The 22,585-nt window shown below is 48.1% G+C and overlaps 11 protein-coding genes across 11 annotated transcripts; 6 read left to right on the top strand and 5 right to left on the bottom strand.

Moving 5' to 3' along the window:
* Positions 1 to 467: 467 nt before the first annotated feature.
* FSUBG_11568 (uncharacterized protein) lies at positions 468 to 1,319 on the top strand (the record flags this gene model as incomplete). The annotated part of the gene is made up of 1 exon (XM_036676264.1): positions 468 to 1,319. The coding sequence occupies one exon, from the start codon at positions 468 to 470 to the stop codon at positions 1,317 to 1,319; it is 852 nt and encodes a 283-aa protein (XP_036532946.1).
* Positions 1,320 to 1,548: 229 nt separating this feature from the next.
* Positions 1,549 to 3,325, bottom strand: FSUBG_11567 (nicotinamide mononucleotide permease; the record flags this gene model as incomplete). The annotated part of the gene is made up of 5 exons (XM_036676263.1): positions 1,549 to 2,563; positions 2,614 to 2,649; positions 2,710 to 2,887; positions 2,941 to 2,970; positions 3,028 to 3,325. The coding sequence occupies 5 exons, from the start codon at positions 3,323 to 3,325 to the stop codon at positions 1,549 to 1,551; spliced, it is 1,557 nt and encodes a 518-aa protein (XP_036532945.1).
* A 689-nt stretch (positions 3,326 to 4,014) lies between these two features.
* FSUBG_11566 (glucarate dehydratase) lies at positions 4,015 to 5,286 on the top strand (the record flags this gene model as incomplete). Its single annotated transcript, XM_036676262.1, has 1 exon — positions 4,015 to 5,286. The coding sequence occupies one exon, from the start codon at positions 4,015 to 4,017 to the stop codon at positions 5,284 to 5,286; it is 1,272 nt and encodes a 423-aa protein (XP_036532944.1).
* A 295-nt stretch (positions 5,287 to 5,581) lies between these two features.
* Positions 5,582 to 5,821, bottom strand: FSUBG_11565 (uncharacterized protein; the record flags this gene model as incomplete). Its single annotated transcript, XM_036676261.1, has 1 exon — positions 5,582 to 5,821. The coding sequence occupies one exon, from the start codon at positions 5,819 to 5,821 to the stop codon at positions 5,582 to 5,584; it is 240 nt and encodes a 79-aa protein (XP_036532943.1).
* Positions 5,822 to 6,880: 1,059 nt separating this feature from the next.
* FSUBG_11564 (uncharacterized protein) lies at positions 6,881 to 7,390 on the top strand (the record flags this gene model as incomplete). Its single annotated transcript, XM_036676260.1, has 1 exon — positions 6,881 to 7,390. One exon carries the CDS (start codon positions 6,881 to 6,883, stop codon positions 7,388 to 7,390), a length of 510 nt encoding a protein of 169 aa, XP_036532942.1.
* A 1,582-nt stretch (positions 7,391 to 8,972) lies between these two features.
* On the top strand, positions 8,973 to 10,268 carry FSUBG_11563 (Malic acid transport; the record flags this gene model as incomplete). Its single annotated transcript, XM_036676259.1, has 1 exon — positions 8,973 to 10,268. One exon carries the CDS (start codon positions 8,973 to 8,975, stop codon positions 10,266 to 10,268), a length of 1,296 nt encoding a protein of 431 aa, XP_036532941.1.
* A 721-nt stretch (positions 10,269 to 10,989) lies between these two features.
* On the top strand, positions 10,990 to 12,313 carry FSUBG_11562 (uncharacterized protein; the record flags this gene model as incomplete). The annotated part of the gene is made up of 4 exons (XM_036676258.1): positions 10,990 to 11,107; positions 11,191 to 11,319; positions 11,359 to 11,688; positions 11,739 to 12,313. The coding sequence occupies 4 exons, from the start codon at positions 10,990 to 10,992 to the stop codon at positions 12,311 to 12,313; spliced, it is 1,152 nt and encodes a 383-aa protein (XP_036532940.1).
* A 1,638-nt stretch (positions 12,314 to 13,951) lies between these two features.
* On the bottom strand, positions 13,952 to 15,614 carry FSUBG_11561 (uncharacterized protein; the record flags this gene model as incomplete). Its single annotated transcript, XM_036676257.1, has 2 exons — positions 13,952 to 15,039; positions 15,101 to 15,614. 2 exons carry the CDS (start codon positions 15,612 to 15,614, stop codon positions 13,952 to 13,954), a joined length of 1,602 nt encoding a protein of 533 aa, XP_036532939.1.
* Positions 15,615 to 17,077: 1,463 nt separating this feature from the next.
* Positions 17,078 to 17,998, bottom strand: FSUBG_11560 (heterokaryon incompatibility (het-6OR allele); the record flags this gene model as incomplete). Its single annotated transcript, XM_036676256.1, has 2 exons — positions 17,078 to 17,162; positions 17,217 to 17,998. The coding sequence occupies 2 exons, from the start codon at positions 17,996 to 17,998 to the stop codon at positions 17,078 to 17,080; spliced, it is 867 nt and encodes a 288-aa protein (XP_036532938.1).
* An 87-nt stretch (positions 17,999 to 18,085) lies between these two features.
* On the bottom strand, positions 18,086 to 18,988 carry FSUBG_11559 (heterokaryon incompatibility 6 OR allele; the record flags this gene model as incomplete). The annotated part of the gene is made up of 1 exon (XM_036676254.1): positions 18,086 to 18,988. The coding sequence occupies one exon, from the start codon at positions 18,986 to 18,988 to the stop codon at positions 18,086 to 18,088; it is 903 nt and encodes a 300-aa protein (XP_036532937.1).
* A 1,613-nt stretch (positions 18,989 to 20,601) lies between these two features.
* Positions 20,602 to 21,856, top strand: FSUBG_11558 (uncharacterized protein; the record flags this gene model as incomplete). Its single annotated transcript, XM_036676253.1, has 4 exons — positions 20,602 to 20,861; positions 20,915 to 20,937; positions 20,991 to 21,396; positions 21,451 to 21,856. The coding sequence occupies 4 exons, from the start codon at positions 20,602 to 20,604 to the stop codon at positions 21,854 to 21,856; spliced, it is 1,095 nt and encodes a 364-aa protein (XP_036532936.1).
* Positions 21,857 to 22,585: the final 729 nt, after the last annotated feature.

The following is a 22,585-nucleotide window of genomic DNA, read 5'->3' as shown; positions in this document are numbered from 1 at the left end:
TATTGGCATTAGCGTGTGTTGAGCTATGGGTTTCGCTATCTATTTGACAGCGTAGATTCAATGGTATCGGTTTCAGGCGTAATTCGATTATCTGAATCGAATCAACACCTTTGAGCGACAGCTTCTCAACTCTATCAACTTATTTGGGGCCTTCAAAGGTTGCATTTCCCCACGTCTTTACTTGCATGATCATCTTCGTGGCTCGACGATCAGCGCCAACCCTCTACTAAAGCCCACTAGAGTCTAAGCTTACAGCGCCACCAATTTATCGACAAAAGAAAAACAAGGGTCTTCAAAAGGAGAGCATTGGAAGCTCTTGTGGTCCCTGTTGCCGCTCACTCAGTTGCAGTTTCATTTGTCGCCCATTTCGTAACTCACCAAGGTTATTCACTTTTTAACATGATCTCGTCATCATTCCTTACCGGCGCGTTGGCGGTTTTGGCCATCCACAGCGTTAATGCTGGGCCATGCCGCCCCTCATCTGTCTCTACCGCCGAGAGCTCCATGTCAAGCAGCCCAGCGACCACGCTTACTCTGCCACCACTGCTGAGCTTTCTGCCACTACAACGCAAACGGAAACTATTTCTGATGCTGTCTCGTCGTCTGAGACCTTAGCCGGTGGCACCACGACTACCCAAGCCGTTCAAGACACCACCACAGCAGCCATCGAGACTACATCGGCCACTGAGCCTTCTGAGACCACAACTGAAGCAACCTCTGTCTCCGAGGATATCTCAACTTCTGTGACTCTGAGCGACGACACCACGATCTCACTTGCCATCACTACGACTACTCACGCTATCGAAGACACTACAACAAATGCCCCAGCTACGACTACCACCACTGCGGCTGCTGTACCGGACGAGTGCACTGTGAACGCCGATTGCGAAGCTCTCAACGGCGGGGCCAATCCCATCTGCGATGCCGGCACTTGCGTTCCCGACGATAGCCAGGGCGCTCCATGCTCCGATGACAGCGAATGTACTATCCCCGGTGAAAGCTGCTCGGACTCTGGTTTCTGTCACCCTGCTTCAGCCCAAGCCTGCCTTGACGCAACCGACTGTCTCTTGGATGCCAACCCTATTTGTGTTATAGGGCTCTGCGAATGCCCCCAATCGACATCTCAATGCGCACCACGATCTGATTTGCAACTCTGTCAGTCAAACGCTGGGTGTTCAGCTGGCGCTAGTTGCCAGCAGGGTATCTGCGTCGATGAGGTTAGCTGCGGTAGTCCTTCTGATTGCGACAGTAACTTGGATCTGTGTGTTATTCCTGGCGTTTGTGTCTGCCGTGGCGGTGTCTGTGCCCTTGGTGGTTAAGGGTGTTTGACTACATTGTTCCATGTAGTTTGCACGTGGGGGGCGCATGGCATTTAGAAGGCTTCCTGATCTTGAACTGAGTATAATACTCATTTATATTCCTCATAATATCATAATTCAACTATACTTGCGGCCACCAGCTTTGAAATGCTCACAAAATGTGAGTGGTTCTAACCACTATCACTAGCAATCTGTATCCACTCAATAGTCCATCCAAACATTCCAAAGTCTACAGCACATGCTTAAACAGTGGCGACCTGTCTCCCATGTCAAACAGCTCCTCTTCAGTGTACTTCCTCTTAGCTTCCTCGGCAATCTTGGCCTTGCGAGCATTGGCGATCTTGTAGCTCCACTCCAAGAGGAAAGCAACAATCAAGCCAGTACCTCCGAAAGCAAGCGACAAACCGAATCCAGTGTAATACTTGGGCTTCTCCTTCTCAAGATACATGAAGCTACCGACGATACCACCGACATTGCCGACACAGTTCATCAGGGCAATGCCGATCGCCCGGCGACTTGACGGGGCAATATTGTTGGCGTTCCACGAGGCAGCGGCGGCTTGGATGGGATAGATACCAATAACAGCGAGAACGACGGCAAAGTAGGCAACTCCTTTCTTCGCTTCGAGCTGGCCATTGAGAGAGATCATGATCGAGTATGCGATTGTCACGATCACCATGGGAATGGCAACGAAGGGCATACGCCAGAAGAATCGGTCAGAGATCTTGGCGAAAACAATTGCAGAAATAGCTGCGGCGACGTAAGGGGGAGCTGAGGTAAGCTGAGCGTTCGTGTTGCTGAATCCCATCGCCTTGGTGATGCTTGGTAGGGTGAACTTGGTACCATAAGAGAGAGCAGACTGGCACAGAAGGAAGTAAGCCTGGACGTAAACCCTCCAGTTTGTGAGCACCATCCGAATGTCCTTCCATCTTACTGTCGTTTCCTCTTGGAAGCCTCCTCCCTGCTTGATGAACATGGAGAGCTCAAGGAATCGGATCTCCTCGGGACTCAACCACCGCGTAGACAGAGCAGGAGTATCGATAAGGAGAAAGAAGCAGGCAACTCCGAGAACAACTGTAGCCATTCCTTCGAGAAGGAAGATCCACCTCCAACCTTCGAGACCGGCGACACCGTCCATCTCAGCGATTCCAGCTGCGAGGAGACCAGAGAAGGCACCTGATAAGGCACTGGCGCAATAAAAATATGAAATGCGAACACTAAGGTCGCGTGGCATATACCAGTAACTGCAAGATATTAGGATATAAACGGTGCTGAGACTGTTTTTTGAGCTTACCTGCAAAGGTAGATAGCACCGGGGAAGAACCCAGCCCTGAATCGCGGCGTCAGCATCAGCACCAGTAAATTAGCTCCAAGTGACCACTTGACTTACTCAAAGATACCGAGAAGAACACGAGTAGCCATGAGACCACCAAAGTTTTGGACAAGTCCAGTGCAAGTCATGACGATCCCCCAGCAGACGCAGAGAATACCAAGGTACATCGAGGGGCGCTTGAACTTCTTGAGAAGGATGTTGCTAGGGACTTCGAGAAGCACATAGGGAACAAAAACTATCTCTAAGTCAGCTCATATTGTTCTGATTAGCGAATTCGGCTTGACTTACAGATAGACAGAATGGTGTTGTACTGGACACCTGTGAAAAGTTAATATCAGGTACCATCCTGGCTACAAGAAAAGGTTCTCTTCTTACCAGTCATGCCCAAATCTTCCACCATGCCTTCGATCTTCGCATTGCCGATATTTGCGCGATCAATATGGCATATAAGATATAACAGGGCGAGCATTGGTACAAGTCGAACATCGACCTTGCGAAAGACCTTCTTCCTCTGCTCCTCTGTGTAACTGTTGTAGAAGTCGGCATCGACAGGATCCAGACCAAAGACGCGAAAACCGCCGATCTCGATGGCTTCGGAGGTGTTTTCGAGATGGTCTGGCTTATGGTCGCCGACCTCAATGTCGCTCTTGGAAATTGAACTTCGAGGAGCCATGATGAAGATGTTGCTGCTCTGGGACTTGCAGTTGAGGCTCGTGGCTGAGAGCTTAAATCAGCAGACAGAACTTAGCTGCTCTGGGACTTGAAGCTCAAGAATTGTGATGCTGAATGACCTAACCTTGGAAGTGCTGAAGCAGGCTGCGTATTATAGTCGAGGCCACGATCTGGAAAAGCAAAGGAGGTCATTGCAAAGATTAGCTCAAGCGGGTGCCCCACACTTCCCCAGACGAAAACCAGTGCAACCCCAGGCTTGGCAGCACCCAAAGCGGAGTGTCCATGTTTGCCAAGTGCGGGGTATGATTTCTGATGGTCTCATTGTACGGAAAATATCACCCCCAACGCTATCTACTAGGGAATCAACGGAGCTGTTGATTTACGGAAAAGCATCTAGCCATGCGGTTATCCGTGGCGGATCCATGACCAGCCACATCAATCTTCCAAGGAAACATGTCCGATGTGCTTTATCCTCTCGATCCGGATATGATTACAACTCATGGAGCACTACACCAGGTAATCACGCATGATACCCGTGATGGTTACTCAAAGAAACGAAGTTTACCCCGCAAACGACAATGACATGACAGCTCAACCATGCACAATCCCGGGATAAATAGTCCACCACTCAAACAATGCAGTTCCTAACAGTAGACTTAACAATCACAGAATACACACTGAATCACAATCATGTCTCAGCAAAGCATCATCAAAGACATTGTCATCACTCCTGTGGCCTTCCATGACATGCCCCTGCTGAACAGCGTGGGTGTACATGAGCCATATGCTTTACGCAGCATCATCGAGATCATCACAGAAGACTCATATGGTCTTGGCGAATCATACGGAGATTCAGCACATCTAAACCGCTTGCAAAAAGCAGCGGATAGTATCAAAGGGCTTTCTGTCTACAGCACAAACGTCATCTACCAAAAATGCGTTGAGTCACTCAAGACCGACACCAATACTGGTGGAGATGGCATGGGAGGCATGGTGACTACTGCCTCGGTCGCTGACAAAGTCTTCTCACCATTCGAAGTCGCATGTCTTGACTTGCAAGGCAAACTAGCTGGCATACCAGTCAGTGATCTTCTCGGTGGAAGGGTGAGAGACCAAGTCCAATACTCAGCCTACCTCTTCTACAAATGGGGCGGACACCCTGACCACGAAGATGATGAATACGGGCCTGCGCTAGACCCGCAAGGAGTGGTGAAGCAAGCCAAGAAGATCATTGACGAGTATGGCTTCAAGGCCATTAAGCTCAAGGGGGGCGTCTTCCCTCCTGCGGAGGAAGTTGCCGCAATCAAAGCTCTGCATGAAGCTTTCCCTGATCTGCCATTGAGACTCGATCCAAATGCTGCTTGGACAGTTGAGACTTCAAAATGGGTCGCAAAAGAGCTTGACGGTATTGTTGAGTACTTGGAAGATCCGGCTGGTGATATCGAGGGCATGGCCGCTGTTGCCAAAGAAGCATCGATGCCCCTTGCTACCAACATGGCAGTCGTTGCTTTCGACCATCTCCCACCATCAATTCTCCAAAACGCCGTTCAAGTCATCCTGTCAGATCATCACTTCTGGGGAGGTCTTCGCAAGTCGCAAACACTAGCATCCATCTGTGCAACTTGGGGTCTGCGCCTTTCGATGCATTCCAACAGTCACTTGGGTATCTCGCTCGCCGCCATGACGCATCTTGCCTCCGCAACGCCAAATCTGGATTATGCTTGCGACACTCACTGGCCTTGGAAGCGCCGAGATGAAGACGTTGTTGTTGACGGTGCGTTGAAGTGGAAGGATGGTCGTGTTGTAGTACCGACAGTGCCAGGTCTAGGGGTTGAGCTGGATAGAGAGAGGTTAGCAAGGCTTCATCAACAGTACCTGGACTGTGGGTTGAAGAAGCGTGATGATACTACGTATATGAAGAGGTTTCAACCAGACTTCTCAGAGAAGATCCCCCGATGGTAGACACCGGGCATTGCTAGCTGGTTGTAAGCAAACCAGTCATACCAGGTCTTTCAAATTTCTTTGATGTTGTACTTTACTGTCTACAGTGTAGTAAACATGGCCCGAAAACTGGCTTTCCACTGGAATACATGAACACTTCTTAAGTAAGCTTTTCTCGCAGCAAAGGTCAATTCTTATTCAGTGCTATTCTCACCATACTTCCTTCTCGACTACATCTGACGTTCTTGAATGAGCCATAACTCTGAAGTCCACTGCGGCCAACGAAACGTATCCCGAATGGGGTTTGAGAAGATGCTTAGTCTTTTTCAATCTGTCCGATGGCCTGCAACCTCTCTTTCAAGTCTTTCGGTTCCTCCGTGAAGACTGTGACTTTCATCTTGTCTCCCTCATCCTCCCATCCGTAGTTCGGTGTCCCATCTGCCTTTTTGCCGTAAATCCATTCAAGGCCATCGAAAAACGTCTCTTGGGTGATGATCAGGTGCTTGGAGATATAGTGCGTCCACGTGGGAACATTGTTTGGGTTGAAAGCGCCCATGACGAAAATGATCTTAGTGTTAGTTGGATGTCATCAACTTAAGTCTTCTGGCAGAGTTTGAAAGGTCTGATTTGTCTCTTCTTTCTTATACGTTCATAAGTGTTACGAAGAGGCATAAGTTCTATCAGGCCTTTCGACCATTATGTATATGAAGAAACTCTGTGAATCAGAGAACACGCCAGTTGAGAGGCAATATACTTTCCGTTGAATATCCAAGCAGGACCTGTCATCTGTCGGTCACTCAGTTCCAGTTTGATGGAACCGAGGGCACGTGTGAAGTTTTCTGGCCATAGAAAGGCGAACAGAACTCACAACAGCCAAAGATCCAAATCGTCAACCCATCACAGACAAATTAGTATTAATGATGATGGTTTGTAAGTTGGACGAAGCTGACATATTTTTTGTCATGGGACTGGTTTTGTGGAACAGGATGACAAGAACGAACGCCGATTCACGATCATTCGTAGCTTGCATCATAAACATGTAGTCTCTACTAACAACAAAGAAGATGTTTCTGAGAAGGTTGCTCGAATATATGTCAGGGCTCAAACCAAGTGATCAACTAATGACTCAGCATAAGCAAGGGGTTGGCGTCCCTAAGGATCGAATTACCCGGTACTCAAGACCAGACGATCAAAAGGATTAATTAAACAAACGGCATGGTGCTACAGATCCCCAAGGTTTCGCGTTGAATAATTTATTCGTTTCACCTACGTGTAGTTGAAGAGTATAGCAGCGGGTATGATGCCAGGTGGCAAATAGGTAAAGACACAATCTGCAAAAAGGCATATATATTACAAAATCATCACTCAAAGTCTGATGCATTACACTCTAACTACTGCCTTTCCATCTCGCACGAGAATAACCGCGCGGCCCGGAAAATGTTCCCTTCAGTAGGATCAAGTTCACCTGACCACCATCGCCGTCAGCTTATGTGAGCAACCAAGTTAGGATAGATGTATCTGAGGGGCAACGACCGGACTCTTTTTCTTTTCTGACTTGGCATTCTACTTTTCACCGCTTGTGCATTGACTGAAGCTATAGAACCTTATCATCACAATGTCTGCCAACTCAGACCTCAGGAAGCAAATCGAAACTACGGTGAATAGCTTCCTCGCGAGCTACGAGGACGGGAGAAAAGCCAAGGACCCGAGCGTCATCAACCGCGATGTTACTCTAGACTGCACTCGCCAACTTCTTCCCCCCTCGCTGTGCAAGGCGCTCGGCCTCCCGGAAGAGTTTCTAATACCCAATGATATCTACGAGAAGCTATACGCCGACGATCTTTCTCTTGGCGGCGTTCACAATACCGTGTCAAAGCACTTGACGATCGACGTTGAGGCCCGGCGCGCGGCAGTTGAAAGCAGTGGAGACATGATCTACCATCATGGCGAGACTCTGCCTCTAGAATTTTCTTGGATTTTCTATCTTACTGGTGATGGTACGAAGATAAGCAGGGTTATCGAGTTTGCTGATAGCACGGCTGTCTTGAAGATGGCGGCCATCGCGAAAGAGCGTGCCGCCAAAAATGGCCAGGGTGAAGAGGTCGATTTTGACGCTACTGGGTAGTGCAGCGGTTGAGGGTAATGGCTGGAGCCACTGAATACTTATTATCTCGTGAAAATAATAAATTTCCTGCTATTTATAAGATATTGTTTTATCACAGACCAGAATTCTATGACGCTTCCGGTATGGTTGGTGGACTCACGGTCAAACAATTGGTGGTCTTGGCGATCAAACAAGTCGAAACAGCACTACGGACACAAATAGCAAGGCAGAAACGTGCTCTCGGTGCAAAAGTTCCGGACTTTTCCGTTATCGCGAAACACTTCATGTCGATATTCGGTGGAGACACTTCAATTCGATACATGGCAACTCCGAAGCGCCCAAGCACCTGCTGAATACAGTCCGCGGGCCTCTATTTATTTAAACTTAAATATAGAGATACTGGAGACCGACTGGAGCCCCTGGACGGCCTGAACGCGGGACGTGAAACCCGGTAGCGTTCCCAATTAACGCGAGCCGGGGCTGTTTATCGCCGACTCCACGGAGTTATCAATATGTTTGCAGCATGTGAAGGAAGTTTTACGTCCGTGGAATGTTCTGTTGATCTGCCCGGTACGCCCGAGACTCAAAAGAATGCCCAGCGTGGCTTAAAAGTCTTGGGAATTTTGAGCCGCCTGCGACGTGGCATCCATTGCAGGGATGTTGAGCGCCTCTGCCGTGTCTCCAAGCCACCATCGACAACGCCAAATGCCATCATTTGCGACGATCTGTTGACCAGGGCGGCAGTTTCCTTATCTCGCATAGGAAATGAAACGCGACAGATCGCAGGTGAACACGATCCGTAAGAGCCGCTACCAATACCACAGCCCCCCTATCAAAACAAGTTTGAGGACGATCTTCAAACACGACCTCAAACCCTTCAATACTAATTTAGGCCGCAATCTACACTCCCTGCTCACGTCCAAGTGTTCGATATCTATGCCCAATGGGATCCAACGGCTCTCATTCCCTTTTCTCCACCGACAAGGTTAAGCTTAAGCCTCATTAGCATTGGTACGAGTCAGGTGACGAGTACGACGACTGAAGCGGGACGTGCAGGGCATATCCATTGGCTCACCGTTGATCTTCAAGATGATCGCACTGATATACAGCAAGGGACAGCTCAGGAGCTATCCCAATGTTTTGGGTCTCATATCTTATACACGAGACTTCGTTGGCCAGCAGCCTTGCTACGCTTTGCGGCTCAGACATTACCCGCTGTCGCGCCCGTCGCTAAAATTAGTCTAGTTTGCGTGTCATGTCTGAGAAACGTGTAATGAAGATCTGGTATACAGTAAAGTGCAGGCATGTGAGATTCGTAATGATATTTGCAAAAGTGCCGAGACGACGGCGATAGTGCTTGGGCTCTTATCGCCGTTGGCGAATATTTATACCTAGCGCCAAGCCCCTGAATATCTACCGCTCTGGCCGTATCAACAGCAGAACGTCTCAACTCTAGTCTGGAACTCTCAAGTAGGAGTCTGGCGGCTACATACATCAGTGGAACCCTCTTCGCTTTCTCTTCCATCTCTCCTTCAGCTCATCTTTCACAAAATATTTCTGCACTACCATGGCGCATCACGATACGAGGATACGTGATTCCAACATGGATCGCGACAGTTACAACCTCGACAATCTCTCCACACAACGTAACCATCATGAGTCTCATCGACCAAACTCACCATCAGACCTCATGTCCGGGGCCTCGACCGATATCGAGTCCGGTACATCAACACCGACGCACATCAAGGATGCAAACCAACATCCTTCATTCGACATTTACGACCCGAACCGACCTAAACTTGGCTTGCGTCAACGAATGAAGCATTTCACTTGGGCTTGGTATACATTGCCCATGAGTACTGGCGGTCTATCACTTCTCTTCTTCGCTCAACCAAACCAATTTCCAGGTCTCAAGACCATTGGTCTGGTTATTTATATCATCAACCTCATAATATTTACCTGCGTGACCACGGCGATGGTCTCACGGTTCTTCCTGCACCCAGGATCATTTGCCAAGTCAATGACACATCCACGAGAAGGTTTCTTCTTGCCTACCTTTTTCTTATCTGTAGCCACCATCATTACCAGTACCGATAGGTATACGATACCGAAGGACAACTCAAATCTGGTCTGGGCTGTCCAGGCAACTTTCTGGGGCTACCTTGTCGTCACCCTGATCCTATCTATAGGACAGTACAGCTATGTCTTTGCAGCTCATAGTTTTGCTCTGACCACTATGATGCCTACTTGGATCTTGCCTATCTTCCCTATCATGCTTTCGGGCACCATCGCATCTGTCATCGCTGAGACTCAGCCTCATGTTGCTGCTGTCCCGATCATTGTTGCAGGACTAACCTGCCAGGGCCTTGGACTTAGCGTTGCTGTTATGATGTATGCCCACATGATTGGACGCTTGATGCAAGCAGGCCTACCCAATAGAGAGCATCGTCCAGGTCTTTTCATGTGCGTTGGTCCACCTGCATTCACTGCTCTGGCTTTGATAGGCATGGCTGAAGGGTTGCCGGAAGACATCGACTTCATTCAAGATGGAACATTTATCAACGTCGGAATGGTTCGATTGATAGCTACTATGAGTGCTATCTTTCTTTGGGCTTTAAGTTTGTGGTGGTTTGGCATCGCGGCCGTTGCCGTTATTCAGTCTCCCCCTAAGTACTTTCACCTCGGATGGTGGGCAATGGTTTTCCCCAACACTGGTTTTACACTCGCTACTATCTCTATCGCGAGATCCCTTGGCAGCAAGGCCATTGGATGGGTCGCCACTGGAATGAGCTTCATCATTCTCTCTGCTTTCGTTTTCATTTTCTACAGCCACGTTCGGGCTGTCCTCTCCCAAGACATCATGTACCCAGGACGGGACGAGGATGTCGAGGATCACTGAGTCGAGCATTTCAGCGCAGCATAACTAGACTTCCAAATTGCATAAAGGAACATAAAAATGTCATACACTACTACTCGCATATACTGTCGTTTCCCTTTCACTACCCCCGTCTCGTGCATCGCAACCAAACGTTCCATAGTAAGGCTTTAATATTCACTCGTTAGTTAGTTTCATCTTTAAATTGATATCATATCCGAATTTGAATCACTCCGTTTCCTAATTGAGAATCTTCTTATCTATGCTAGTCCATTTTCACTGTTTCGATCGTTTCATATATCTACGATAAGATCAACCGATCTGAAACCGCATCTTGAGCTCCGAGTCGCATCCCCTTGTCACTATCGCCAGAGTATCATGCGGCCACGGAATATTTATTTCTGAGCGTTGGAGTCCCTAAAATAGTTACATTTTCACTGATTCACTTGAGACACTGGTAAATCCGAGCGTTTAGGAGTTGTCACCTCATTGGGTGTGTAATGAGCTTGTCATGGGTCGCAGCCCGCGTGCAGTCCACTCTTGATGCCACTCTGTAAAAGACCAAGACCCGGGAAATCCCCGTATTGGCTCAAAACCGACCTTTTTGGTGAGTTTAGCTTCCTCCGTCACAAGGTTGACTTGTTTTGTTGCAGCCTCCGACTTCCATTCTTACACTGGCTAACCGTGTTCAGGACACCTATCCAGTCAAGCTTCTTGGCAAGACAGATTCCCCCACCTATTGCTCATGTTCGGCGATAATCGCTCACTTCTCAATAATCACTTGGTAATATTCGGATGCATGTACGTAATCAATGCTGACACCCTTCTCTTGGCTGATGGCCCGGATAAAAGAGGTTGCATGAGTGAGAGTCAGATGCTGACTGTCTTATAAGCCAGCACTTTTACGAAACAAGCAGTGGGTGCAAGAAACTGTAAACATTTGCAGCTATATCTGAATCAACTCCCGAGCAGCTCCCTTCCCTCCCCTCTGATCTGACGCCCCAGTGGTTCAGTGCGAAACTTGGACATAAGATCAAATCAGTAGAGAATACACGCAACATCTGGGGAACCGCGAGTAAGCTATTCTACACAATTACCTACGAAAATGAAACAGATCAAGAAAGGCCTGTCAATATCTGCGTCAAGGGAGTGTTTGATCCCAAGATGATCGAAGCTCAGCCATGGACCGTCAGTCTGGCTCAACGAGAAGCGGAGTTCTTCAGCAAAGTTGCCCCAAGCGTCACCCATATGATCTTTCCAAGAGGCTGGTGGAGTGGAACAGATGAGACGCAGGGAATTGCAATCATGAACGATCTTGTCAGCGAAGGTTGCACTTTTCCAGCTGAGGTTGCTTCATACTCGGTTGACAACGTCAAGAATGGTGTTGAGCAGCTGGCAGGTTTGCATGCTCAGTACTGGGGCCAGAGTCAGGAGGACCATCCATGTAAGAACCTTTGTGAATAATTTCGTTACCAGTGCCTCACACATTTACAGGGATCTGGAACAACTACGATCCTGCCATGACATTCATGTGCAGATCGTGGAACGAAATCGTTAGAAGGCCCGGGCGCCCCCAGCTTCCGGACTATCTTATGGACGGGGCTCGGTGTAACGAGGCCTTGGATCGCTACTACGCTGAGCGAAACCCGCGTTTCCGAACCCTGCTGCACGGTGATACTCATATCGGAAACATCTACTTCACAGCTGATAACCGCATCGGCTTCCTAGACTGGTCAGCTTTCCACTTTGGTTCATGCTTCCATGATGTCGTGTATCACATGACAGCTATGCTCAGCGTGGAAAACCGCAGGGCCCGTGAGATGGAGATATTAGATCACTATCTCGAGACACTTCATAGCCTTGGAGGTTCCAAGTTTGACCGACATAACGATCCCGAGGTTATGGTCGAGTACAAGCGATCATTCATGACCAATGTTATTTGGCTCATTTGCCCGGATGGTCTCCAAAGCAAGGAGCGTGTCGCTGCTTTGTGCGAGCGAACTGTTGCCACTTTTGACGACCACAAGGTTATCGACGTGATTCTGGGTCAACCAAAACCGGTGGCATAGGTGTAGTTCTTCTAGTACAATATCATTGCTTTGGACCCTCTATTTGGGTCCAAAGCCATGCGCCTACAGTATTAGCCAGGACTAACGACCTGTTTTGCATTCAGTGTTAAACCTTTCTTTCTTGCTGTGATGCTATGCGGCGTGATGATTACGTGCTTAATGTAAGGGGACCGTATCGCGTTGACAGGATGAAGTTTCACGATATGATCTATAGATAGTGGATCATAGATGACTCATAACGCTCAAGACGTTCGAGCAGTGAACAAAGCATTAGCTCCTCGCGATTATAACCTCCATCTCGCTGACACAGCTCACATTGATGAATGAGGTAGCTTACATCAACCAAAAGACGTAGCTCTCGATCTAACCTCATATTAGTACCAAATACTATTCATGATACTAGAGATGCACCAGTCACGGGAGAAACGAAGTAGGGCACTAATTATCAGTGCTGCTCGGTGTTTGGATTTGTAGAGAGGACGTGAGCACTCAGTGACTACTGGACTATAAAGGTTGGCAGCTGAGCCATGATATCCTTACTCACGCTTACCATTAATAACCTCGCTTCTTCTTCTGCTTCTTCAAGCACTCGTCACATATGGATTCTATCTCCTTCCTTTCGACCGACGACCCGGTCCCGCAAGCGCCCATGGCACCGCCGTTCTCTCGTGCCTTGGCACAGGGAATGTCGTCCCACTCATCCTTGAGGTGAAGGTAGCACTTCCTGCAGGAATACTTTCTTTGGACTTTCATACACATGTTTGACGGGTCAAAGGTGATTTCTATATGCTGAACTGTTATATTGCTTCGTTTTGAAAGAGATTTCCTAATCTTGAGGTGTTTGTTTTAGGTGGGAAAGATTCTGGGAATGGATGGTTGGTATTTATACTATTTACTAATGTTCGATTCACTGCAAGATGACTTGGATTAGCTGTAATGGGAATGGAACAGTTTTGCGAGCACCTGCAATTTTGCTATCATAACATCACACATCGTCTGACGAAAGCCATACTCTGGTGAATACGGCAATAATGCTCAGAGACAGAACTCAAGCGCACAGCAATCCATGTTTATATCTTGAGCTACCTAGGTTCTGTTGACTTTGAGCCATTGGCATGGTGGAGCCATGAAATACACTACCTGCAACCCTTGATAAGCAGTGATGTTTCCTGGAAACGAGGTGACAGAGAATAGAGCAGAGCAAGCTCCTTGGTTTTGAAGGTGTGTATCTAATCACAGGCTGGCCTATCCATGACGAGGAGGCTGTCAAAGAGAAAGATCTGTGGCTTATCACTGCCACATTCACAACAACCGGCCAGGCCTTTTCAGTGCTCGACTTGGCTGTTTCTGAGACCTATATCTGCCTAGACGTAGCTATTCGGGGAGCTGCCACAGTTGGGTTGATGGCAGGCTTCAGGAACCACGAGGGGCAAAGTAGTGGGTGGATTGTGCACACAGATGAACAAAATGGCGTAGTGTTTTTCGCCTCTGGCATCTATTGCAAGTATTATATGGCAAGGCGCATCTCATTTGAGCTTCAAGTCATGATCCCACGGAAGTCCATGATAATCTGACGAGTATCTTGTACGTTTGTTTAGTAGTTGACTCCTATCCAAAGCCAGGATTGACTTCCGAGGCTTATGCGTTTGCCATCTGTCTAAATCTCGGCTCAAACATATTCAGCCAAGGTCTCTCCTGCCGCAAAGACGCCTCGGCCATCTGTTCCAAGAAGTCTCGGATCCCATTGTATGGGTAAACAGTAAAGTCCCATGCAGTCCAACTAATAAGTCCCCATTCGAGGTTGCTGAAGTTTTCCATGCTCCCGTACGTCTCTCGAACAAGTCGGTCAAGCTCACGACGCTGAGTGTCATTCCTTTCCTCGTATGTCTTGAAGAAGTAATCTTTAGCTGGTTGAAGCAGATCCTGACCTATGAGGAAGAAATGGCCAGCCCTTTCTTCATGGTTGATATCACCCGAGAGACAGATACACCTAGCCTTTTCGATCTTTGGCCACTCTAGCATGTTTTTCGTCCATACTAGTGGCTCTCCGTCTTTAAGAACAGGTAGTTCATTGCCTTCAAGGAAGTCAACCTCTTGCCAGTTGACATACTGGGCACCAGCCAGGTAGTCTACAAGATTCTGGCCATCCCACATTGAATCAAGACCATTTGTAATGCTGAGGAACTCTTTATAGTCTTCAGGAAGAGTCACGCCTAGCCGTTCCTCCAGAGCTCGTATACCCGCAACGGTACATCCCCATTCAAGTAGGCCATCGGCATTTTTTGGCCGATTCCGGAGGTTACCAGGCGGACGATAGGCATCCAGCCTGTCGTAGGGGCAGTTTTTGAACGTATTCTCGCTGATAACATGGACCAGCTTCTCAATGGATTGACCTGCATATCGGCGTCTCGGTCCACCCTCCAGGCGACTCTCAATCATTTTACAAGCACGAGTCACGGCTGGCCGGAGCTTGGCTGCGTGAATGTTGAGAAAGTCCAGGATGGGTCGCTCGGGAACGGCAAGAATCTGTTTCCACGCCTCTCTAGAGCAGACGAGCTGTTCAACTTGTTCTTCGGCGTGAAAACGATCGCACATTCTCATGAATAGCTCTCGGGCCTTATCCTCAATACCCAGGCGCAGATATATATCCAGGGCAATCATCAAACCAGCGGTGCGGTACAGTTGAACAAATGGGTAGGGGAAAATGCCTTGACGCCACCACATGGCTATCTTCAGGTATCTGACAGTCATTGGCCCGTTTGGACTCGCCGAATATGAGAAGAAAACCATTCGCGGTCATGGCTTCTGCCTGTGCGACCTGTCCAGCGAGTGTTCCATTGTAGTCTGGCAGGGTCGTAGTTAAGCCGTTATACGCCATGTCCAAAGCTTTTTCGGCGGTATCTTCTGTGACTGTCCATTCCTGACTGAATCGCTCGAGCCAGTGTTTTCTTCCTTCGACCTCAAGCTCTTGAAGCTTTTCTTCTGTGCGTTCCTCCTCAGGAATCCATGAAGGCCATGACGACGTTGCGTCCCAGGCGAAAAACATGCAAGGCTTCAAGAAGGGATAATTGGAATCAGAGTATTTGAACGGATCAAAACCTCTACTTGTAAGTGCTTCGAGAAGTCTGGTTGCACCGTCGACTTCGCCAACTACCGCAAAATTCACGGCGGTTTGGATGATTCTTCGAATGGCTTCAGTGAGGGACCATTCATCGGCAATCGACGGTTCATCGTCGACGTGACGAAGAAGGAACTCAAATCTAAGATGTTCGGGCTCGATGTCTTTGGGTCTCGTCGCCATATTTTTGGGCCTTGAATTGTGATTAAACGCTTGTGTGAGGTTGTCAGAAGCAAGCTTACGCGTGAAGTTTTCGTGTTGCCTTGCTCAAGGCGTGTGACGTCACAAGTGAGCTGATCATGCAACTCCAGCTGACAGAAAGTCCAAAGAATTATGTGAGATATAATAATTATCCCATCGATTTTATAATATGGGACTAACACAAATTTGGTGTGGAGTCTCTGTGGAATGTCGAGGCTGTCGACGCTTAAGAGGTCGGGCATTTCTCCAGGATCTTCTAACTCTCCTCTCCTTATATCAATCTAGTCACGAGTTGAACTGGCTTTTGTGTTGTCTCGCAATGATCCATGGTCCCCATGATCTGATGAGTTCCAACTCAGGGCTCTTAGGATGTCGCCTTGGACATACGGAAGCATACTCTCCAATTTGACTCCTGAAGTCGTAAACGCCTCTGGCTTCTAACTGCAGGTGCTCTCGACGCCTTGAAGAGAAGGATGCATGGCGAGGAAGGCGACAGCCTGTCCATCGTCCTCCTTGCTGAGCGCTTTCCTGACTGATTGAGTTTCCGATATTGCCCAATCTTCGTCTCAATTCTTCCTCTCTTCCTCTTCTTCTCTTCACCAGCAATCATCAAAATGAATTTGTAAGCATCATCGCAGCTTGGCCATCGATCAAGAAACGCTGACCTTTTACAGCTTACTCCTCAAGTTCCAGCTTACCAGACCCGTCGCCCTGGCTACTGCGGATCCGTAAGTCTCGCCTCGATCCCTTCCGTTCCTTCGCTAACCTCGCAGCGCAGACGATGGTTACCCGAAGGCACACATACAGTGGAAAGCAGCGGACTGCTTGTGATCACATCTTCCAGTCACGACAGTCATGGGTTTCGGCATGATCAATTTTCGGTATGGACCAGCGGTCGTGGACTACTGTTATTTTTGTTGGTACTGTTGGTGCTTGGGTTACCGTCTTGGCTGTCCTGGTTCCGGGAGCTTTGAATCTCGAAAATAACCGCAACGACATGAATCGCCTTGACGTTTTCTCTCTTCTACAGGAGTGGTCTTCCGCAGCTTTTACTCGAATCTCATCATGCTAGCAATAGATGAAGTCAATAAAGATACTACCGACTTACACAAGCAAGTACACCATTCGCCCGCTGAGACTGTGTCTTCAACTTCACGTTTCCTCCTCATTCCTTCATTCCTTCACCTGAGGCCATGCAATGAGACTCGAAAGATCATGGAGCCTCCTTTTCTCTCGCCCCGCGTGCATTCGCTATGAATTTAGCTGCAACACTTTTCACTCCTTCATCTCAGGAGCTCTTCTGCCTTTTTGTCTCCACTGCTTACCATCATCGATTTCTTTCATGCTTCTTTTTATTGACTTGTTCGTCTGCCGGCCAATAACTCCATGACATACATGTTCTCCACCCGAACTCGTCAGGAGAATGACGACTGATTTCCCACTGATCAGACAATGCGATACTCAGCGAAGTCGATCTTCTCTTCGAGTGCTTTCGCAGCGGCCTCTCCGTCCATGATCCCATGTACGTAGCTACAACACTTTAGCGCAACTGAGACTGCAATTGTATAGAAGCATGACACGTACCATTCGCCAATGTAGATCCAGGTCTCATGCGCACTCCTCCTCAACGCATAAGCCACGGATCCGCCCAACAGGAGGCAAATGGCGTCACCGGGCTGGATATCTGGCGGAACTAGTCCCATATAACCCTTTTCTGTCCTGAAAAAACGCCGATTAAATTGCTCAATCAATCGAAGTTGCCGGTATATAGGCAGAAGGCATGACTCCCATGTGCTTAGCAAGCATTCCGTTCCCTCTGGAGTTTCGAGTTGCAACAGATCCTGCAGATCGTTCTTGTCCAGTCTTTTAGGCCTGCCGCCTTTCTTTGAGGCTAGTCGGCCTTGGTTTAAGTCAACCAGAACTGTTCTCCAGAAGGCTATAGCCTGAGTTTCGCCTGTCACATAGCTATCATCAGGTGAAAGTAAGGATCTCCAATGGTTCAGCGTGTCTCTCATCGATTTCCTCCAGTGTTCAGGGTCTGTCTCGCCTACATTCTCAAAATCAGGGCCCGGGGCCTGAGTTCCGACGATAGAGACAGAATCAAGGCAAATGCCTTTGAGTATTAACACGCTGTCATCCTTATCTGTTGCTATGTCCGGAGGAGACCTTTTCGGGCTCAGAAATGCCTTGTAGATCGACCATTTGTTGAGAACTTTGGACAGCGAAGTTATGTAGTCCCTGAATGGCTCGGAGTGGAGTTCGAAGTCAGGGACCCAGGAAGCCAAGGTTTTGTTTCGAGACTTCCTCTTCTCGGAGATCAGGCCAAGGCAGTTGAGGTTGCCATCCTCGACAAGCGCGGCTCGCATCGCGACCCTATACACCTTTCGACTGGCCATGAGTATTCTGGCTTGAGACTGTCGCGAGGCTCTATTATACCCAACAGACCAATGACCTTATCTCTCGGATCCGAAGACGCGCGATTCCAGGTCGAGTAGAGCGCCATTGTCAAATCCGATTTTCCCTTGAGCAACCATATCTTTGCGCAAATACTCTACAAGCATCAAGGCGCCTAGAGTCATGTCTCTGTGGGCCAGTGCACCTTTGTGAGCATCATGATTCACTAGGTGATATAAGAAATGTGACAAGCCCAAGAGATATTCGAAAGGAAACGTTTTCGAGCCTGACCAGCAGATCACGTTTGGGCAGAGGACACTTTCTTGCAGTGTCCATATTCTTCTCCACCAGCTGTTGGCGAGTAATGCTACAGAGTAATTGAATGCCGTAAGTGCTCCTGGGTCATCAAGGAGTTTCAGAATGGGCGCGTAAAACTCGTGAAAGGGCGTAGAATCGGGATACATTGAAGTAGTGCGTGCATCCCGCGATGGAGACTGTTGATAACTTGTGTCATGGAAGACAAGGGTATAAAAGTTGGTCAGGAAAGCAACACCGGCGTCAGAGTTTGTATCCGCAGTCCCAAGCCAGACGTCGACGGCTTGAGCTTGTGAGTAGATTTGGTTCATTTGCAGGACTTGGCGATTCCTCTCTCCTTGGTCTTGCTGATTAATACAGACGGCGTCGACCCAGATGAGTTTTTCCACATGAGGCTGTCGAAATGCGCTGAGAGCTGCATGCAAATTTGGTCTCACTTTAATGACAGTCCCGTTGACTAGCAGTTGCTTCGTCGCATCTTCATTGCCCCATGTGTAGGAGATGGCTTCATACTGAGGGCAGGCAGATAGCTCGTGATGATGCAGCTCGCATGAGATGTTGGATGTCTCGTCATGCGAGGGAAGGATTCTCAGCAGTCGGAACCAACCGTTTGATGGGAGTGGTGAGTAAGTGAAAGGTTGTTCCATTTGGCGGGAGCGAGACTGATGAGCGTCGAATCTCGGGTAGTGGATGATGGAAAATAGCGCATCAAACTTGAGAAAAGATACTTCCGCTTTTTCAGATGCTCCTCTTGACCAATTTCACGCACAGTGACACAAAGTCACAAACGCAGTGATTTATTCCCAAGAGCTATTTCGTGAGTTGATGTCGCCAAGCCTACGGTAGTGACGCGTCGTGTTTGTTGGTGTCTCGCAGGCTCAGCACAGGCCGTTTCGATTCTGACAAGCCTCAGAGAGCTCACAAGCGCGGATGCAGGCTGACCAGTCCATGATGCAGCTGCGCAAACAATTACATCCACGTAAGTAATTGCAACTATCAAGAAACTAGGGGGAAATAACAATTAACCACAGATTGTGTAGCCGAATTAGGCCATGGAGAAGCGGGTAACGGTCATGACTGTTTGTAGGAACACAACCAAGTCTAACTGCTACGGTGATGCAAGGTGATTCATTAGAAGCCAATGTCAGCTAATATCCCTATGGAAGACAAAAAAGCACAGATAACATATCTTCCCATCCTCGTAGAAAGATCATCGAGTGATCTGATAAGTCCATGACTACGAAAAGGCTGTTCTGTTGGTGACAATGAATTCAATCTCCCCCTCAATCTACATCCTACCCTGCATCTTGCGTGGGCTCGATCGTCGGCGCGGGGTTGCATGGGTAGTAGGATGGTTGACCAAGTCAACTGTCCCTGAGCTAGCGATCATTTGCTCTCAAGTTACGGGGATTCCACATCCCGAGCGGGGACAGGATGGATGTAATTAACAGAATCTTCACCATTTAGCTTCATTTTGCCACGCGACTTAGACAGGCAGAGTGCCGAAGTCTTAGAAGGAGAGCCTGAGGTTTGCCTCAACAAGATAGCTCTTGGCCTTTTGTCCGAAGCTGTTTACGATGAATCAGGTTCACTCAATGCGACACTGCACCAGAGCCTAACAGAGCCTGCGAAGGTGCCAGGCTGGGGTCTGCTCGTAGTTCCTCAGAGTCAACACCTTCTCTGCCAGGTCAATTACCAAGCTCCACCTCGTACCCAAAGCAAATGACATCAAAACCTCCAAAGAAATCACCACTTTCTAACGTCTCAACGCTTTTCACAGCCCTCGTCCAACTTGGCACGGCAAAGAAGCCCCCTACTAGCAAACCCGGAACCCAAACTAAGCCTGCCGTAATGACTCGAACATACACGTGCCGCCCACGCGGAACTGGCGGTTAGCCATACAAAAACGAGCCCCTATCCATTAGCACGGAATAATCTTATACGCCATCTTCACCTAAAAAATGCTAGCGAACGGCGGTCCGCCACTGCGAGCACTTCTCATTTGCTCATCTGGTAGATCTGTGGATTCACCATCTCGGTCTATTCACCAGACTGCCGGGGCTTCTGGAACCTCTCGCCTCTGAAACCCCCATCATGCAAGATTCCGATCTACTTCGGGGGCTTGGCAAGGATTTGCCATTCTTTTTTTCTTGCTTAAAGACCGTCTTCCTGTCGCAACCCTGTCTACTCGTTCTCCTTGGCTGTTTGCTTGTTTCTCTTTGTTGCAGTCACCATTCCCTGATTGGATTCAGCACTCACAATGGCGGGATTCTTGATACCGGATCACTACGTATACGTGAAGCCCAGCACTACCGATCAATTAGTCGCCAGTATCATCTGGGGCTTTACTCTCGCTGTTGGAATCTTCGCGGGCCAGAAGGCGGGAAGGCAGACATGGGATCAGTGGAAGCGCACAGGACGGGCTAAGGCCTATGTCTGGATGATTTGGGCCGAATGGTTGGCGTCCATGTTGATTGGAGTCTTGTCGTGGTGTTTTATCCGTGGCTACATTGCTCCCAGGTATGTCGCCCGTCCCGCCAAATTAAACAACAAAGCTGACCAGTAATTCTTAGCTTCTGGATCTTCTTTGTTCTCCGTACGATACATGCCCCGAACGTTTTACGAACTCGAAACTAACTGGTCTTTTAGTGTGCGCCTGGGTCGTCCAAATTCAATGCATCTGTGGAATCATCATCAACCGGATTTCTCTTCTTATGGTCGACAGACGAAACGCAATCAAGATCCGATGGATAACTGCCATTACCCTTGGCCTCATCAACATCAGTGTCTTTTGCATCTGGATTCCTTCTCAGCTGCAAATCTCCCAGCGTTACCATGATATCAACTACATCTGGGATCGCATTGAAAAGGGTCTCTTCCTGGTCATCGACGCAACGCTCCACGGCTACTTCGTCTACCTGATTCGTATCAAGCTCATCGCCAATGGTCTTACCAAGTATACGCCTCTGATGCGATACAATCTTGTCATGATTGCTATATCCATGAGTTTGGACGTCATTCTCATTGGCAGCATGTCCATCGGCAATGGTTTCATGTGAGTCGTCACTCCAAATGGCTGATGCTAGGCCTCAATAACTGACTCGCATAGTTACGTGCAATTCCACCCTCTTGTCTACATGCTCAAGCTTCACATTGAGATGAACATTTCCGCACTCATCATTCGAGTTGTTCGTGCGACCGGAGATCACAGCTCGTACCCCTCTGGTACCGATCTGCGCTCCAAAGTCAGAGCCGCCGTCACGAACAAGAAGTCGGGTAACTCCAATCACACAGGTGGCACAGGGAAGGGCGCCATGTTTTCGTCGACGGGAAGAAACTTGGAAGTGCGCATTGACGCAGGCGGTCAGATAACCGACAGCGAAAACAGACCTCAGCCAGCGGGTATCACAAAGGTCACACAGTCGCATGTAACAGTCATGCCCAAGCACGAGGAGGATGATGCCAGCTCACAATCCTCAACGCGGCACCTGAAGGATCCTTACTCGTATCCCTGATTCACTATGGCTGACGGAGATGGAGGGGAGACTGGGAGTTGAAGGATGGAGACGGCATTTCAGTGACATTCTCTGCTTGCCAAGCATAGCGAACATACGCCACAAAACGTGGCTCGGAGATTATAGAAATTTGAAGGCCCTAGAGTCATAGAAACGATCACTAGCATAACGTACTCAATTAATTAATAATGGATATCTCGACTCTGAAGCGCGACATAAAGGAGAAATGGATTCGGATCCAGCAGCTAAGGTTTTTTCGCCGACATGATCTGCGACCGGGTTGCCCTAGCTCGGCATAGGCTCGGTGAGCTTCGTGGAGTAGCTCCGGTGAGACACTCTGCACAACGGGGCAACGCTCCTAATAACTCAAGTCAGCTTATTCAATTTAAGCCCAACCTCCTGACTTACAAGTTAGGAAAAATCGCCATAACTTAAGTCTATAAAGGTCCTAACTTATAAGTCTATAAGTCTATATAGTAATATTAATAATATATATATACTTCTTATTTTTTCTAATTTTTAGGCCCTTTTTATAATAAAAATAGTATATTTAAGGTAGGATTTTTAGTATTACTAATCTTAGTTAGTTAAACCCTAGTAAAATCCTACTTCCTTATATTAATTTCTTATAGTATACTAAAAGAGCTAGCTTTTTTTAATTATTACTAAATTACCTTTTTAACCTTTTTTTTAATTATATTTTCTTTATAATACTATAAAAATATTAAT

Source organism: Fusarium subglutinans (assembly GCF_013396075.1).
Source record: "Fusarium subglutinans strain NRRL 66333 chromosome Unknown NRRL66333_c0000222, whole genome shotgun sequence".
Lineage (NCBI taxonomy): Eukaryota > Fungi > Ascomycota > Sordariomycetes > Hypocreales > Nectriaceae > Fusarium > Fusarium subglutinans.
This window is presented reverse-complemented; position numbering and strand designations above follow the sequence as displayed.